The 18,400-nt window shown below is 38.8% G+C and overlaps 1 protein-coding gene across 1 annotated transcript in view; it reads left to right on the forward strand.

Moving 5' to 3' along the window:
- The window catches only part of bard1 (BRCA1 associated RING domain 1), a 249,638-nt gene that overhangs the window by 171,568 nt on the left and 59,670 nt on the right, over positions 1–18,400 (forward strand). Inside the window, exons 7-8 of the mRNA XM_059967354.1 lie at positions 10,377–10,485; positions 12,994–13,126. Of these exons, the coding sequence (XP_059823337.1) occupies positions 10,377–10,485; positions 12,994–13,126 (242 nt within the window). The remainder of the gene's footprint in view (positions 1–10,376; positions 10,486–12,993; positions 13,127–18,400) is intronic.

An 18,400-nucleotide genomic window follows, 5' to 3' on the forward strand; every position in this document is an offset into this window, starting at 1 on the left:
GTTCTACATTATTCTATAGTTAATATGTTAAAAATAAGCAGTTGCTGTGTTGTATATTTGAGGATCATGTTGTTAATAGGTAAAATCATTATTTTTGGCACTCTGCTTATTTGTCTTCAATATATAATACGATTTCTTTAGTGCTGATTCAACAAGGCATAGAGGACATTTCTCTGTCCTTTGCATATTGTCCCTTTGGCCGTTTTACTAACTTTAAAATCTGTCTCGAGTTTGCACAGAAGCTCAGGTTTCTGAAAGAAGTGCTTCACTTTGGACACGTATCTCCCAAACTTTCCTAGAAAACTTCAGAAGCCGAGAAGGTTATAAAAATTCAGAAAGCAATGGTATTTGTGGCCCAGGTCAAGAACCATGCAGAGTCAATCCACGAATCACTGCCTGCCATCCCCAAGAGGAAAATGTTCCATATTTATTGTATAGCCTCTGGAATTTCAATTTAGTTTGAAACTAGACGGAGCTTATCCAACGGCGAGGGCAGGCACACCAACTGTGAATATTTTATGGTTATATTTCTTTCTTGCTCCTGATCTTATACTATTTCTGAAGAAGCACTAATGAAATGGCCTCATGAAAGATATGAGAGGTTGGATGCTACAGGCCAAGAACAACACTGACCAGGTAGAAGCTTGGCCCAGCAAGGACAAGTCTGAAGTGTCCTGACCTCCTTCAACACCTGACTCACTGAAATTGGTAATTCGACCACTTGTTCTATACATAACTTCTTTAAAATTACTCCAGAATAAAGTAGATCCTTCCCCTTCATATTTTCAGGTTTTCATTTGCTTAAAAAATGTACACAATCGCGTAAGCAGCTGTAAATTAAATTATTGTAGGTTATGATCAGTGCTGCAGACAATTAGTTCCTTTATCAACATTTCCTCCAGTGAGGCCTAAAGAGTTCTTTACGCCAGTCAGTAATTTTCAATTTAACAACAGGATAAGCTGTACATAGTGTGGTCTCGTAGTGTGGACCCAAGGGACAAATGCAAATTAAGTGACTGTAGATCACGTCCATGACTCAAGGTTTCTGGTCTAATTCCAATAGAAATTCAGAAAATAATGTTTTGTTTCCATTTACATCTATGTAGTATTTATTTATAGCCCATCAACCTTTGTTTTAAATAGATCTAGTAAACTAATTATCCAAATTACCATGGCAATATATGATGACTTTATAGGAGCAGGTTACAAAACTACTGGATATTCGACTACTACTGGATACACTTCATCTGAACTATGATCGCTGCAAACTGCAGCCTGTAATTTCCCTTTAAGAAAGGTACTTTTAATCTGTCTAAATGAGCTAGCAATTTTATAATCTGAAGGACTCAATTAACTTGACTGTCAGGATACAGGAATGTCACCTTGATGCAGATGAAGCTCCGCCACTGCTGGAGGAGAGAGCGCCAGGCAGGACCTCAGGCCAGAACAAAGCGAGGATGTATGATTTCTTTCAAGCATAATGTTGGTTTATGTACAGTCACTGGAAAACACAAACTGCAGAACATCTGGGAAAGGCAAGAACTAAGGAACTGGTTCATGATAAACTCTTCATGCTGCTTGGATGTAGTAATCTTGTCACACTTTTGTTCTGCTTACCTGGTACATCTAATGATTAAGTGCATACCACTCTGCTTACTGAAAGAGTTCTCTGCTATGATCCTTACTGCAATTTGCATACCACCAAAGACAGATATTAAGCATTTGATATATTGCATTTCTTGATTAACAAACAAGAAACAGCCTACCTTTGATAACTTTCACATCCTTGCTGGGAACTTCAATCAGGCTACTTGAACAGATCACTGCCCAATTATCATCAGCACCAGATGATCCAACACACTTGATCACTGCGACTTTACCATTAATAATGCCTACAAACTGTCCCTAGACTGCATTTTGAAAAATACGGTTATCTGATTGTCCTCCTCTTGCATGCATACATGCAGAGGTTAAAGAGCAAAGCAACCGAGATGAGGACAACAAATGTTACGTCCGTAGCCCCCTCCTTTGTGAGAATCGTGAGATCACCGTGGGGTTGGGTCAAGGGGCCCAGGAAATGAGAGTGGGACGTGCAAAATGCCTCGTTTCCCCGGCGATGTAAAGCTACGGGACATGGCCGTTGTCTCCAGAAGAACAAGTTGTGTATTGAGTACTGTACTATTCATTGAAGCCCCTCAGGGGATGACCAGAGTGGGCTGGTTGAGGGATTGCATCATCCCAACCTGATTGACATCTGAGACCCCATGAGGAAGTATAAAAGAGGGTCTGGGGAACAACCCCTTCAGATGCACCAGAAGAAACGTTAAGCGACCACGTAACAGCAGGAAGTCATCTGAAGGAAGCCACGTGCGTTCGATTCTGTGGCTGGAACCACGGGAAACAGCTTTTAGCTAACAACAGGGAAGCCCGCTCCCCTGACTCAACGGATTGGCATCATAAAAGACCTGGGGCAAGTTTAAACAGCATCACTTTTAAACCCAACAACGCTGCAGCTTGAACGAACTGATAGTGACTGTTATCTTTCCATTGGACAATACATTAACCCCTAGACAACGATAGAGCTATTTCTTATTGGTTATTATTATACCCGCGCTTAGATTTAGTATTGAGGACGTATATTATCTGTGTGTTTACATTAATCTTATTTTTGTGCCCTTTATCAATAAATACTTTAAAAAATAGTACCATCAGACTTCAATGGACCTCTCTATCTTTGCTGGTAAGTGATCCAGTTACGGGAATTCGTAACACAAAGAGGTGGCCTCAGGAAGCAGAGGAGCAGTTACATGATTGCTACGAGTCAGTGGACTGGGCCATGTTCAAGAACTCAGATGACCTGAATGAATATGCCATGGTTTTCACAGACTCTATAAAGACATTCATGGACAAGTATGCTCCCAGAAGATCATTCAGATCTTCCTCAACCAGAAGCCCTGAATGAACCAGGAGGTCCACAGCCTGCAGAGAGCAAATTCAGTAGCATTCAGGCCTGACAATCAGAGAAGGTACAAGAGGTCTAGGTATGATCTCCAGAAGCCCATCTGTGGCAAATCCAGACCAAACTTGAATCTCAAAAGGATGTTTGACAGCTGTGGCAGGGCTTGAATGCTATCACCTCCTACAAAGCAAAACCAAGCAATATAAATGACAACAAGATTTCACCTTTAGATGAGCTCAATGCCTTTTTATACTCGCAAAACATGGAAACACCTTCACAAACTCCCTCTGCCACTGACAACCCAGTGATTTCAGACTCTGAGGCCAATGTGAGAGGAGGAAGAATACACAAAAAACATCTGGTCCAGATGGTGTACCTGGCTGAGTACTGAGGAACTGTGCTGATCAACTGACTGGAGTGTTTACTGACATCTTCAACCTCTCATTTCAGCAATGTGAGGTACCCACAATCATACCAGTGCCCAAGTAGAACATGATAACCTGCCTTACATCCACTATGATGAAGTGCTTTCAGAGGAGTAATTTGGATCTGCTCCAATTTGCCTACCATCATAGGAGGTCAACAGCAGATGCCATTTCATTGGCTCTTCACTCAAGTCTGGAACATCTGGACAGTGAAGATGTTTCTTCAGGATACTCTTCATTAATTATGGCTCTGCGTTCAACACTTTTTTCGTCTTGAAACTAATCAATAAGCACCAAGTCCTAGGATTCGATATGTCCTTGCGCATTTGGATCCTCGATTTCCTTACTTACAGACTCCAGTCAGTTCAGATTGGCAGCAATATCTCCTTCACGGATGTGCCACAATGCTGTGTGCTTAGACCTCTTCTCTATTCACTTAACACTTATAGCTATGAGGCGAAGTGTAGCTGCAACACCATATTTAAGTTTGCTGAGAACAACATTGTTGGCTGATTCAAAGGTGGTGTCAAATCGGAATATGGAACCAAGACTGAAAATCTGGTTGAATGGTGTCTCTCACTCAACATCAGCAAAGCCAAAGAGCTGATTATTGACTACAGGAGGAAGAAAATGGAGGACCATGAGCCAGTCCTCAATAAGGGAACGGAGATTGAGAGGGCCAGTAACTTTAAATTCCTTGACATAATCATGATTTGTGACAGCACGTAGGTGCCATTACAGTGGTGTCTCTAGTTTCTTACAAGATTTGGCATGCCATCAACAACTTCAACAAACTTATATAGATGCATCACGGCTTGGTATGGAAACACCAATTTTCATAAACAGAAAAGTATATAAAATGCAGTGGATACAGCTGAGTCCATCACAGGCAAAGCCCTTCCCACCTGTTTTTTCACTACTACCATTAAGAAAGAGATAGAGGAGCCCTAGGTCCCACAGCACCAGTTTCAGTGATAAATATTACCTTGCAACCATCAGGCTCTCAAAACAGACACGGTTAACTTTACTCATCTCAATACTCAACTGATCACTGAACACAACCTATGGACTCTCTTTCATGGACTCTTTCATGTTTTTGTAATGTTCATTTATTTAGTATTATTATTGGTTTTGTATTTGCAGTTTGTGTTCTTTTGCTTCATTGTATTGATTGTTTGTCAGTCCATGTCTGTGTATATATTTTCATTGATTCTATTGTGTGTCTTTGTTCTACTGTAAATATTTGCAAGAAAATGAATCTCAGGATAGTATATGGTGATATACATGTACTTAATATATAATAAATTAACTTGGCCTCCACAGCAAGCTATGGTAATGAGTTCCATAGATTCACCAGCCTATGGCGAAAGAAATTTCTCATCTTTGCTCTAATGAGATGTCCTTCTATTCGGAGGCTGTGCTGGCTGGTTCAGGTTTCCCCCACTATAGGAAACATCCTCTCCAGGTACACTCGGTCTAGACTTTTCAGTATTCGATAGATTTCAAGGAGGTCTCACCTTCATTCTTCTAAACTCCAGCAAATACAGACCCAGAGCCATTGAATGCTCCTCATTGCAATAACTCTTTCCTTCCTGGGATCCTTCTCATGAACCTCCTCTGGACACTCTCCAATGCCAGCAAATTCTTTTTTAGATAAATTCTTTTTTATACTTCTCACAGTACTCCAAGTGCAGTCTGACCAATGCCTTATAAAGACTCAGCATGACATCCTCGCTTCTATATTCTAGCCTCTCAAAGTGAATACTAACATTGCATTTGCCTGCCTTACCACTGACTCAAACCTGTATGTTCACCTTGAGGGAATCCTGTACAATGACTCCAAAGTCCTTTTGCATCTCTGAGTTCTGAATATGCTCCTTGTTTAGAATATTGTGTACAGCACTATTCCTTCTACCAAAGTGCATGACCGTGCTTCCCTACACTGTGTTCCATCTGCCACTTCTTTGGCCCTAATCTTTTAATAATTTTCCTGATAAATCCTTCTGCAGACTCCGTTTCCTCACACTACCTACCTTTCCAACTCTCTTTGAATCATCCGCAAACTTGGCTAGAAAGTCATCAATTTCATCATCCAAATTGTTGAAAAGAAGCAGTCCCAGCACTGAGTGCTGAAGAAAACCAGCAGTCAACCAGTAAAGGAAGTCTCCCAGTGTTCCTATATCTCACATGAAGGATATACCACTGACCTTGGACCCATTTTCACTGTAATAGCAAAGTATTAATAGACATTGATAGAAACTTAGCAAAAACTTACCTAGAGCTTCACCTCTTCTCACTTAAGCCTCTTGAACACTTGGCAATCAAGTTGGTATGTATGTTGCCTAATAATGTTCCTAGTCTGAACAAGCTGCAGTTTAATTAAGGTTGTCTTCAGAAGCATGGTCTCTTTCAAATTTGTATATTTAAAACTATCACGCTAGAATATCAAAAACTTGACTAGAACATAGTAGCAAGGGTGTAATATTGAAAATTTATAAAGCATGGTGAGGCCTAACTTGGAGTACTGTGAACAGGTTTGGGCCCCTCAACTTAAGAAAGGATATGCTGAAGCTGGAGAGGGTTCAAAGGGGGTTCATGAAAATCATTCCAGTACTTCCTCCTTCTGCTCCTCTTTCTCCTCCCCCTTTCTCCTTTTGCCCCCCCTTTTCTCCTGCCCAATATTTTGTAAGAGAAATTAAAAGCTTCCTGAGTTTCAGCAGCAGCAGTCAGTGCAAGAGTCATGGCTGTGGTGATGTGGTGGAGGGGGTAGTGTCCCAATATAGTATCCCAGGCTGTCTCTTTTGAGAAATGTGGAGTACATTTAATAGTACATTAATAATAGTGTACATTTGTAATCATATCAATGGCTCCAGAAAAAGGCAGAAAATTTGCACCCCTTATGGTCTCTGCAGCCACTGTTATTGAGCTCTGTAAACTGCACCTTTCTGTTCACTGCATGGACGTAATGTGGCTTTGGTGCCATTGTACTTGCAGGCACAAGTAGACTTGGGGCTGATAATAATTAACTTTAATATTAGTTCATCATCTCAAATTAATCCTGCTGCTCTGTCATGATGGATGATTGGTATCCACATGGGCTTCTGTGTAGGAACCATAAGGGATAGATAGAGAACATATCCATGCAGGGTTTTGATCTGAAATTATCTTAAATAAAAAATACTGGAAAAAAATTGGTTTGTAAGAAAACCTGAAATATTGTGATAGAACAGATGAGTGAGACTAACTTGATTGCCCTTTCAAGGAGATGGATGGTGAATGATGGGCCAAATGGCCACCTCCTGTGCTTCTAAGCATGGTACTTATCTGTATGCCAGTTAGATAATCTTGTCTAGCTTCCAGTACTGTTCATTCCAAAGAACTAATGACTAATTAATTACTAAGGAATCTTATAATATTTTATTTTATTGAGATACAGTGCAGAACAGGCTCTTCTGGCCTTTTGGGTTATGCCACCCACCAACTCCCAATTTAATCTGAGATTATTCACGGGACAATTTACAGTGGCCAATTAGCCTACCAACTGGTACATCTTTAGACTGTGGGATGAAACCAGAGCACTGGGAAGAAACCCTCATGTTCACAGGGAGATCATACAAACTCCTTACAGGCAGCAGTGGGAATTGAACCCCAGGTCTGCTTTGCTGTAAAGCGTTGTGATAACCACTATGCTACTGTTGTTTTCTTACCTGCAACAAAATAAAAATCTGAAATACTGGAAATCAAAAACAAAACCAGAAATTGCTGAAAACATTCAATGGGTCAGGCAGTATTCATCTAAAGATAAGTAATTAACACTTCGAGTCTGTAGCCCTTCATTGTGACTGAGTTGCTGTGGCAGGTTTGGGGAAATGGCATTAAAAAGTATGACAGTAAATATGCAGTGGGTAATGTATCAAGGAATAATTCATAGTTTACAGCAAACTTGAGGATGGAACGCCTACATGAAGGGAAAGTGGAATATGAGTGTAATCTTGAGAGACATTTAAAACCAGGCTGTAAAATCTCCAATAGAAGTATGAAGGGAAGAGACTGCAAAAGGTAATATGGGTCCCTTATAGACTGAGGCAGGAGAATAATGTGTTTCTGCCTCCATGGAAGAAGATATAAAACCTCACAAATGTTTGCTTTAAATTTCTCTTTTCTGTTAGATCTCTTAAATTGTCCTTGTACTGACAATACTGGTTATCAAGCTGTTATGTAACAAGATGAATCATATTGGCTGAATACCTTCACAATTAGACTGGCAAGCTCACTACTGAGAACACTTAACCTGTAGGATCGATGCGCCTCATGAGGTTTTCTGGATTGTACACCAGTGTTGTGAAGCCACACCACTCACAAAGTTCTCTTTCTTGCATTTGGCCTTTGACTTGCAAGACAGCCTTATTATTGATGCGTGTGTCATTCTCTGAGCCAGGACTGTTACAAAATAAAAGCAAAGTACTAGAGATGCCCAGCATCTGTGGAAAAACACTCATCATTTCAGGTCAATGACCTCTCATCATTGCTGCTTTTGTTTCCGTATTCTAGTGTCAGTAGTATTTCATAGTTTTTTTATTATTTTGTTTTTGTTTCCCTGTTGTTCGTTCAAACAACTAGCTCAACATCTACGTTAGTGCCATTTTCTTACAGTATTCTCATATTCCTTAATTCCCTCAATATAGTCTTTAATTAATACAATGACTAAGCTACCACAGCCCTTGAGGGTAGAGAATCCAAAATTTCCCCAGATGCTGAGTGAAGAAGTTTCTCATTGCATCCTTCATGAGTGACCCCTCTTTACTCTGAGATGACTACCCCGGTCTTCAGCCAGTGGAAACATCCTCCATTCATCTAACCTGATAGGCCCTGTGAGTGTTTTACTAGTTTCAATAAGGACACCCCTCATACTTTTAAACTCTAGAGAGTGCAGGCATGACACATTCATATTCTCTTCTCAGAAGGCAGAGCACCCTCTGGAACCAATCTAGTGAATCTTTGCTGCACTCACTCTGTGAAAGCTCTGTCCTATTTCAGACAAGGAGCCCAAAACCCTATGTGACATTGACGGTCCAGTCTCACCAAGACTCTTTGTAATCACAGTAGGATATATTCATTCCTGTAGTCACATCCTTTCAAAATGATCTGTTGCTCTACATAAGCTGTCTTGCCAATATTTATCTATCTCTAGATATGTTTCCATTCAATTCCACCTTGATTCTACATAAAGTTATCTATTTCAAGGGTTCTTAAACATTTCTGTCAAAACCTAAACACAATGACCCATTATTTTCTCAAGAATTATCTAGTTTTTGACAAGGACATGATTTTCTAATCGGCTTCTTGGCATCCTAGTATCTACTGGTTGTCTTGGTTTAAATAACTTAATTACCATTCATTATGTAAATAATGTGATTAATTATTAGACATTTTAACTGCTTTTCACATTTTAACTGTTGGAAATAATTACCTTATGACTCATTTTACTGTGGAAGAACTTAGTCTGAATGAAAGCCTGTTGAAATTATGGGTATGCAGGAACAGTATGGGCAAACCCTGGACTGACTGAAAATAAAAACAAGCGTTTTAGACTGAATATAGGTTTTCCTGCATGGACTGTAACTGGATATTCATGCAAACTTACTTAGTTCTGATGAAGGATCTCGGCCCAAAATATCAACTGTTTATTCATTTAAATATCTGCTGCCTGACCTGCTGAATTCCTCCAGAATTTTGTATGTACTGCTCTAAGCTTCCTTGGTTCACTTTTCTCTAGTCCCTCCTTTTCAGTTTCCTTGTCACCTACTCCAAAATGCTTGATTCCCAACCCACATCGTTGGGCACAATAACATCTGGAGTTGGTGGATCTCCAAAGCTACATCAGCAGTGCTGCAAGCAGCACTGACAATGAAGCTACCCTCATATTCTCAGAAGAATTAAAGAATCGCTGATCTATTCTCACAGCCAACACAATTTTTTTTGGGCAGCAAGAATTTCATTCTGGCTGTTCAAAGTTGAGTTACTCCTGATCATTTATAGACTTAGGTTTGTTCTCCCTACAAGAGGAGAATTTTGTTTTGTCTACTCTATAAAAACCTTTCATAATGCTGACAAATTTGAAAGATTTCATATTTCCAGCTGTTTTATATTTAATACTATAAATTCAAAAAACATGTTAGTTCTGTTTAGCACTGAAATATAACTTAATTATATTTCAACTAATTGCATTGTTACTTGTAGCCATTAAACACAGATGTAGTTTGGAAGAAAGATATGTGTGTGTGTAATAGTAAAATTTGTGCAGGAAGAATATTTTTCTAATTCTCAAATTTTAAGTTATAGCTAATAGAGTTGCAATTTCTTCAAATACTCTCAGATGTGAATGTCTGTCCTAGGGATGTGGCCATCTTACATCCCATTATTTTCTCTATTATATTTTATTACATATTGAATCCAATATCTTCCTCACATTGACCTATTAAAGTATCATGTACCTTGGCCTTTGAATTTATAAGTTTCTGTGTGAGAAATTTTTGATAGTTCTTTACAGCCCTAGAACACTAAAGGAAGTAAAACTGGATGCTCTTTAAAATTTTAGTATTAAATCAAAACCTATTTTCTTGGAAAATTTTATATTGCTAGAACAAGCATGGGTCATTTTGTTCTTCAATTTGGCTAGAAATGACTCACTTGTAAACTTTATTGGTAGTCATTCAGGTTCAGTGTGTTAAACTTACGGAATCCTCCATGTTACCATACACTGAGTTTTCTATGTATAGCATCTGAAATGGATATGCTGATTTCTAGTTTACTAGTCTTACTAGATATCTGTTTTGAAAAAAAGGGCTGGTTTTTCAAAATCATTAAATGAAGATTTTCACAAAAATAATTGATGAAATATTGAATTCTGGTTTATTTTCATTTTATGTTTTGGGAATAAATCTGGCATGTACCAGATTACTGAAAAATTTATCTCCAAATTGTCTCCACAGCAATATCTTTGGTTTACGGCCGATTGATTACGCAAATACTGAACAACTGATTGCCGCTCTGAAGCATTCCACTAAAGATGAAAATCCAGTTGTTGAGCAATGCTTTGCGGTATGTATGCTGAATTGCGTCGTTATTCCTTTAAAATGTTAATATTGTTTTAAGTGATTAAAACAAATTTTATTATCTATATGGTTCATGAAAATAGCTTCATAGATAACACTGGACAGCAAATTTTTTTCAAAGGTTCTGCTTCCTCAATGTTTTTGTGGTTATGATGAATCGCTTGAAGCTAAAGACAACTGTAATTTCAGACTACTTGTATCACTTAAGAATTTGGAGAAACAAGAAATTAACTTTTATTGAACATAATACATTTAATTGCATAACAGACAATAGTTCAACTAAACTAAAAATGTTTTGTTGATGACTTTTTTTTGTTTGTACTCAGTGTCTGAAGCTTCGTGCTTAAGTGTCCAATAATAATCAGCCAGCATTGATTGATTCCAGTTGCCCTGATACAATATCTCCATGATCACAATGTCCTGGTGAAACCTTTCACCATGTTCGTCACTGACAGCGCCAAGATTTGCAGGGAAGAAGTCTAAATGGGAATGCAGAAAATGTATCTTCAGTAATACATTGCTCTTCATGGTTTTGTGTGCTTGAAGCATGCTGCCAACCGACTGCATGTAGTTTGGTGTTCTGTAGTAGTCAAGAAAAATTTCAACAATACCTTTGAATACCTACCATGCGATGTTTTTTCCTGGTCCCAATAGGAGTTCTTCGAATTACCTGTCTTTGATGATCTGTTTGATCTATGGACCAATGAAAAGTGCTTTCCTTAATCTCGACATCAGTTATTCTGGGAAGCATCAAATCGAAACCCTTAATGGAAATTTTTGTGCCTGGTGACAGCAGATTCCATCCTTGCTGTCTCGAACCCAGTAGTTCTTCTTTTGCCCTTGACAAACCCAGGTCTCTGACCAGGTCATTTAGCTGAAATTGAGTTATCTGATGAGGCTTTCCTGACATAAAGGGTTAAAATCTGTTTCAGTAACTGTGTCATTATCTACTTCTGGCTCATGCATCATGGTATCTTCTTGTGCCTCCGCTAGACTCCATATCTCTAGTAGCTTTAGTAATGGAAGACTATTGTCATGCAGCACAGGTCTCATAGCTGAAGGGAGATTGGGGTATTCAATGGATTTCTTGTTTTTAGCAGAAAAAGCAGATGCACTGGTCAGACAGAAGTAGCAGTCAATCACATGATCCTTCTGCTCTTACCATATCATCCAGACAGCAAACAGCATTGATTTCCGAGTACCTCTGAGCCAAGCAAAGATCGACAGCTCATGTTGCACAACAAATGTGGGGAGCCCAGGCTTTGTTTTGATCGCCATTTTTACACCATTTTTTACAGTAGAGTTTTCTTAATAAGAATCATGATCCATCTTTGAGATTTAAGCATATACTCTCCACAAATGTAACAGAAAGTACTGTGATTGTTGCAACATTGGCGAGACATTTGGCTATAACAAATATGCCTGAAAATACAATTACTTTACTATAATGAGTACACACAATATGCAATGCATATAGAGCATGTGCTTCAACATAATCGTAAACTGATATATGTATGAACACAATGCATAGAATGGTGTGTACGCCTTGTTTTTATAGCCTTTCGAGACCCTGTCCTGCCACGCAGCATCCCCCCTGCCTAAGCATGCCCAGGCATGCCTGGACAACATAGAAAACTTTTCAGCATACATTGTGGGCAACATTTTAATTGACTGGAATTGTGACTTGAAATAACAAATACAGGCGATTTAAAAAAAAATGGTGCATGACAGGGAGGTTGAGTTGATTTTCATGATCAACAGCCCAAAATCCATAAGATACACCAAAAAGTATTAGGAAGCAAAATCTTTGTTGTCCAGTGTAATTAGGTGAGTGTTTACTTCTTTTTAGCACTACTGTTGTAAAATAATTTTTATCAGTTGAGTCATATGCAGAGTTATGTTCTCTGGAAGGTTTTGTTTTGTATATTTGCCACTGACCATTAATGTATGAATACTACCTCTAGCTTGAAGGGTCTTATGGAAAAGCCCACTTGCTTCTTTCTGTCTTCACATACCTAAAGAAGGATAATGATTAAGAATGAATACCCATTTTGATACTTTATTTCCTTTGCTGGATCCATGTTTCAGATGTTGCATGTCCCATTCAAAATGGATTGATCTTATTTCAGTAGTTCCATTTTCTAGTTCATTCATTGTTAATCTAAAGCAATTTTTATCATGAATATTGATGATGGGGATAGTAATTAATTACTAGGATGGGCTTTGTAATGTTTAATTAAGTTATATTTAGTAACAGTAGTTATATTTAGTAACAGCTCTCGGCTTGGATAGATGCCAGAGTAAGCAGTTTATACCATGCTTCTAATGGGGAGGGGGGGGGGTGTAATTGAATGCCATATTAGTTAATAATGCATGGTGCCAAGCATTGTGGTGTAAATCATATCATTTAATCATTAAGAGCAAGTTTTTTTAGTTGTTTTTACCTACAAAATGGTTATCTTATTTGAGGCAATTCTCTTCTTTCAACAAGCAGGCATCTGCAAGCCAGAGAAGAGATGAACCTATCATGTTGTTGGGAAGTGGACTCCTTCCAGCTGACAAGAATAAGCTCGACAGATTAATAAGGCTACTGAAAGTTGGAAATTGCACTGAATTTAGTACTTCTGGTATGTTTATTTGGAAAGGAATTCCAAACATTATACCCAGCAACTTGCTTAAAGATGAACATACAGATATATAATAGTTGCAAATAGCAAACCTTTGACATAGAGATTGGAAATAAGGAAAACTTCTTGAAGTTATTGTATGTGGAGAAATGGAGTACTCTATCACTAAATAAAATGAGTTCTATATTTACATCGATCTTTAAAGGAGTAGGCAGGAAAGTGGAACAGAAACCAGAAGTAGATCAGATCAATTATTATCTTACAATAGGCAACACAGGCTTCAGGAGTCGTTATGACCACACTTTCTATTTTTCCTTTTCCTGTGCAATAGGCAAGAAGAACACTAATCAAATGCTAGTTAATATCTGGAAATATTTTGACAGTTAAAATTTCATGTGACGACTTTAGCTTAGTGGCATCCTTCTAATGAGTCGAATGAAAGTGAACAGATGAAGAAATGGTTAGAAGATAATGAGGCTGATATTAAAATCATGAAATGTCAATGCTAGTATGGAAATCTTTAATACAAAGGCATTTCAAACATGGATATGGCATTAGAGTTTCAAACATACAGTGGTAGCTAGAAAGTTTGCAAATTTTCTCTATTTCTGCATAAATATGATCCAGATGTGATCAGATCTTCATGCAAGTCCTAAAGCTAGATAAAGAGAACCTAATTAAATAAATAACACAAAAAACATTACACTTGTTCATTTATTTAAATATATTTGTTGGAAAAAGTATATGAAACTTTGCTTTCAATAATTGATGCGACCCCCTTGCACAGCAATAACTTCAACCAAACATTTCCGGTAATTTGATCAATTCTGCACATTGGCTTGGAGGAATTTTAGACCATTCCTCCATACAAAACTGTTACAGTTCAATATTTCTGGGATACCCCACATGAATGTCCCTCCTCAGGTCATGCCACAACATCTCACTTGGGTTAAGAGCTGGACTCTGACTTGACCATTTCAAAACACAAACTTTCTTCTTTTTAAACCACTCTGCTGTTGATTTACTCTTGTGTTTCGGATCATTGTCTTGTTGCATCATCCAACTTCTATTAAGCTTCAGGTGACGGACCGCTACCTTGACATTCTTCTGTAAGATGTCTCAATACAATTTTCAATTCATTGTTCCCTTAACGACTGCAAGCTGTCCAGGCCCTGAGGCAGTATAGCAGCCCAAACATGATGTACCTTCCAGCATTCTTCACAGTTGTTATGAGGTTTTGGTGTTCGGTTACAGTGCCCTTTTCCCTCCAAACGTAACAGTGTGAATTTCTGTCAGAAAGTTCAACTTTTGTTTCATCTGCCCCTGAATCAGAATATTGTCCCAAAAGGGTTGTGGAATAACTAGGTGGTCTTTGCAAACTTGAGATATGTCACTATTTTTTTTTAAGAGAACAGTGGGTTCCTCAGTGGTGTCCTTTCATGAACACCGCTTTGTTCAGTGCTTATCTTATAGTGGACACATGAACAGAGACATTAGCAAGTTCTAGAGATTTCTGCAGGTCTTTTGCTGTTATCCTTGGGTTATTTTTCACCCTCTTCAGCATTGCATGTTGTGCTCTTGGTGTGATCTTTGCAGGACGCCCATTCCTAGGGAGAGTAGCAGCAGTACTGAATTTCCTCCATTTGTAAGCAATTTCTCTTACTGTGGACTGATGAACACTCACATTAGAAATGCTTTTGTAGCCTTTTCCAGGTTCATGCATCTCTACAATTTTTCTAAGGTCCTCTGAAAGTTGTTTTGATCAAGGCATGGTACACATAAACATCTTTCTTAAAAAGCGCAGGCTCTGTCAGTAACCTGACTTTGTGTGTCTTTTTTTAAAGGGCAGGGCACCTCTATAACCCACACCTCCAATCTCAACTCATTGATTGGAACACTTGACGTGTAGAAGGCATTACCCAGAAGTTCACATATTTTTTTGAACCTAGGTTGTGATTGTTTAAATGGTGTACTCAGTGATGACAAGAAGATGTACAATTGTTTGCGTATTATTAGTTTATTGTTGTGTGTCTATTATTCTGACTTAGGTGAAGATCATACACATTTTAAGAGTAATTAATGCAGAAAACCAAGTAATTGCAAATGGTTCACAAACTTCTTGCAATTATACAAAGCTCAGCAGAGGTTGTGACACTGCAGTCTAGGCATTTGAGTGCAAAATTTTCTTCTATTTGGTAGTTTCCTGGAGTGGCTTTCAGGCCATTCATATTACACCAAAATGTATCTAGGCTTTCTTGGTAGGACAGTCATGTTCTCCAGGCACAAAATGATTAAATTCCCTATGCAATACTTGGAATGGCACTGTTGACTGAAACTGGGTGTAGTTTAAAGGGCTCTGCCCTGAACAGATACTAGCCCTGTACTGAATTCAAACCCTGTCTGCTCTCCTTCAACTCAGCTGTACAAAACCGTGGTTTCACCGTACCTGAAGTATGTGTACAGTTCTAGTCACTTTACTACAAAAGAACATAGAAGTAGGAGTAGGCCATTGGGCCTATCGCGCCTGCCCCACCATTCAATAAGATCATGGCTGATCTGTCCGTAAACTCAGCTCCATCTATTTGTCTTTTCCCCATAACCCTTAATTCCCCTACTATGTAAAAATCTATCTAACTGTATCTTAAATATATTTAGCGAAGAAGCCTCAACTGCTTCCCTGGGCAGAGGATTCCACAGATTCACCACTCTCTGGGAAAAACAGTTTCTCTTCATCTCCATCCTAAATCTTCTCCCCTGAATCTTGAGGCAATGTCCCCTAGTTCTAGTCTCACCTACTAATGGAAACAACTTTTCTACTTCTATCTTATCTATCCCTTTCAAAATTATGTATGTTTCTATAAGATCCCCTCTCATTCTTCTGAATTCCAGAGAGTATCGTCCCAGGCGACTCACTTTTTCCTCACAGATTAACCCCTTCAACTCTGGAATCAACTTGGTGAACCTCCTCTGCACTGCCTCCATGGAGGATATGGTAGCAGTAAAGAGAATGCTGAAAAGAATTATAGGGATATTGCCTGGAATTATGGGCTGTAGTATAAGGAGAAATTACATAGACCAGGTTTATTCTCAATGGAACAGAGAAGCCCAAGAGGTTATATTATAGAGGATTATAAAATTATGAGGAACATTGATAGGATAAATAGTCTTGAAGAGATCAAGTCCTTGAACTTGATGGTGCAGGTTTAAGGTGAGAGAGGAGAAATTCATAAGAGGTCTGAGGAGTTCAGATGGTGATTATTATTTGGGATAAGATGTCTGAGGATGCAGATACAAATATAATGTTTTAAAAGACATTTGGCAGGTATTTGGAAAAGAAGGATACGGACACAATGCAGGTAAGTGGGATTAGAGTAAATAGGTATTGCACCTGGTGTGGACAAGGTGGGTTGAATAGGTCAGTTTCTGTCCAGTACATTACTGTAATACTCACATGTGCTCCCTATGCACAAGTCATTAACGGCTGACATCTTGGGATGATTTCCTTAATCTGCAAGTGCCCATTGCTCATGTCCTTCAAAGTCCTTGCTGAGCAGACAAGAGAATTACAAAGTTTCAAGAAATGTTTCTTTGTCTCAGTCCTGTGGACAAGAGCTTTGCTTCCAGATATTTCAAGCAGGCAAACAGCTTTTCAGCATCTATCCATCTGTCCGTCTCAGTTTCAGTGAGAGAACCTGTTGTTTTCTCAATTCAATTCATTTTTAAAGAACATACATTTCACAAAGCAAATCCACTTGGTGAATCTACATGATGTACATTACGTCACTTCCAAGTCATGCATATCCTTGAAAATGCCAAGTACTGCAGGTGCTGAACATTGAAGTAAAAACAGAAAATTCTGGAAATACAAAGCTGGCCAGATAACAGAGGGAAAGTGTCAGCAGACTGGGCATAGACATATTTTGATAGATCAATGACTCCATGTAATATCAGAGAATGTATACAGTATGCAACCTGAAATTCTTACTCTTCGCAGACATCCACAAAAACAGAAAAGAAACCCAGAGAATGAATGACAGAAAAACGTTAGAACCCCAAAGCCTTCTCTCCCTTCTCCCACCTACAAGTGGCAGCAGCAAAGCATCAACCGTCCCCCATGTGTTTCAACACCCACCCACCAAGCAAACAATACAAAGCCCCCAAAGAGAGAGAGCATGATCTGCAGTGCAACAAAAACTGTTGTTCGCCCAACAATTCAACATGCAACAGTCTCTCTCCCCCTCTCTCCCCTTCCCTTTCCCTCCCTCCCTCTCCCTCCTCTCTACCGAACAAGTAAATAGCCTTACATTTACATTGTGCTTCCCACCTTCCTGCCCTCTGGTTAGCTACCTGCACACACTTTGCATTCTCCTCAACTCACTTTCCCACCTACCTTTAAGATCTTTGCTCAGCTAATCCATTGCTGTAGACTAAAAGAAACTGAGGGCTTCATACCTCATGTGGTATCCCATTCCTCTAAATTGAAATCAGTAATTTGTTCCAGAACTGATTTCTATCCTTTAATTAATCTATCAATTATAAAATATAGAAATACTCAGCAGGTTGGGCAGCTCTTGTGGAGAGATTGCTAATGTTTCAAAGCATTGACCTTTAAGTTTAACTAGGAAAAGTTAGAAATGAATATTTTAACTTCTAGAGGAGGGGGAAGGACAGAAAGAGGAAATGGAGATGCTTTTGGTGGAAAGGTCTGCCGGACCAATGTGGGGCTTGATATTTATTTGCTAAACACAAAGAACAATTCCATATTTACAAAGTATAGACAATGCTGTCTTTTGAAGCTACATACAAACTTCACATCTTCTGATTCGCATCCATCCCACAGACACCAGCAGTGCCTGGACTGGGATCCACAGCTTTTAGGAATCCATTGTTCCAAACTGAATCCACAATACTTTTAAAAAACACAAAATGCTGGCAGAACTCAGCAGGCCAGACAGCATCTATGGGAGGAGGTAGTGATGTCTGGCCTGCTGAGTTCTGCCAGCATTTTGTGTTTTTTATTTATTTCCTGCAACTGCAGATTCACTCGTGTTGCCACAATACATTTACTTGGTATTTTATGTGTGTAAAGGACAATTCCATATTTACAAAGTATAGATAATGCTTTCTTTGAAACTACATGCAAACTTCACACCTTCTGATTCACATCCAGCCCACAGGCGCCAACATTGTCTGGATTGGGATTCACAGCTTTTAGGAATGCATTGTTCCAAATTAAATCCACAATACATTTTCAAGGAACAGAAGACTGATAGC

Source organism: Hypanus sabinus, chromosome 4 (assembly GCF_030144855.1).
Source record: "Hypanus sabinus isolate sHypSab1 chromosome 4, sHypSab1.hap1, whole genome shotgun sequence".
Classification (NCBI taxonomy): Eukaryota; Metazoa; Chordata; class Chondrichthyes; order Myliobatiformes; family Dasyatidae; genus Hypanus; species Hypanus sabinus.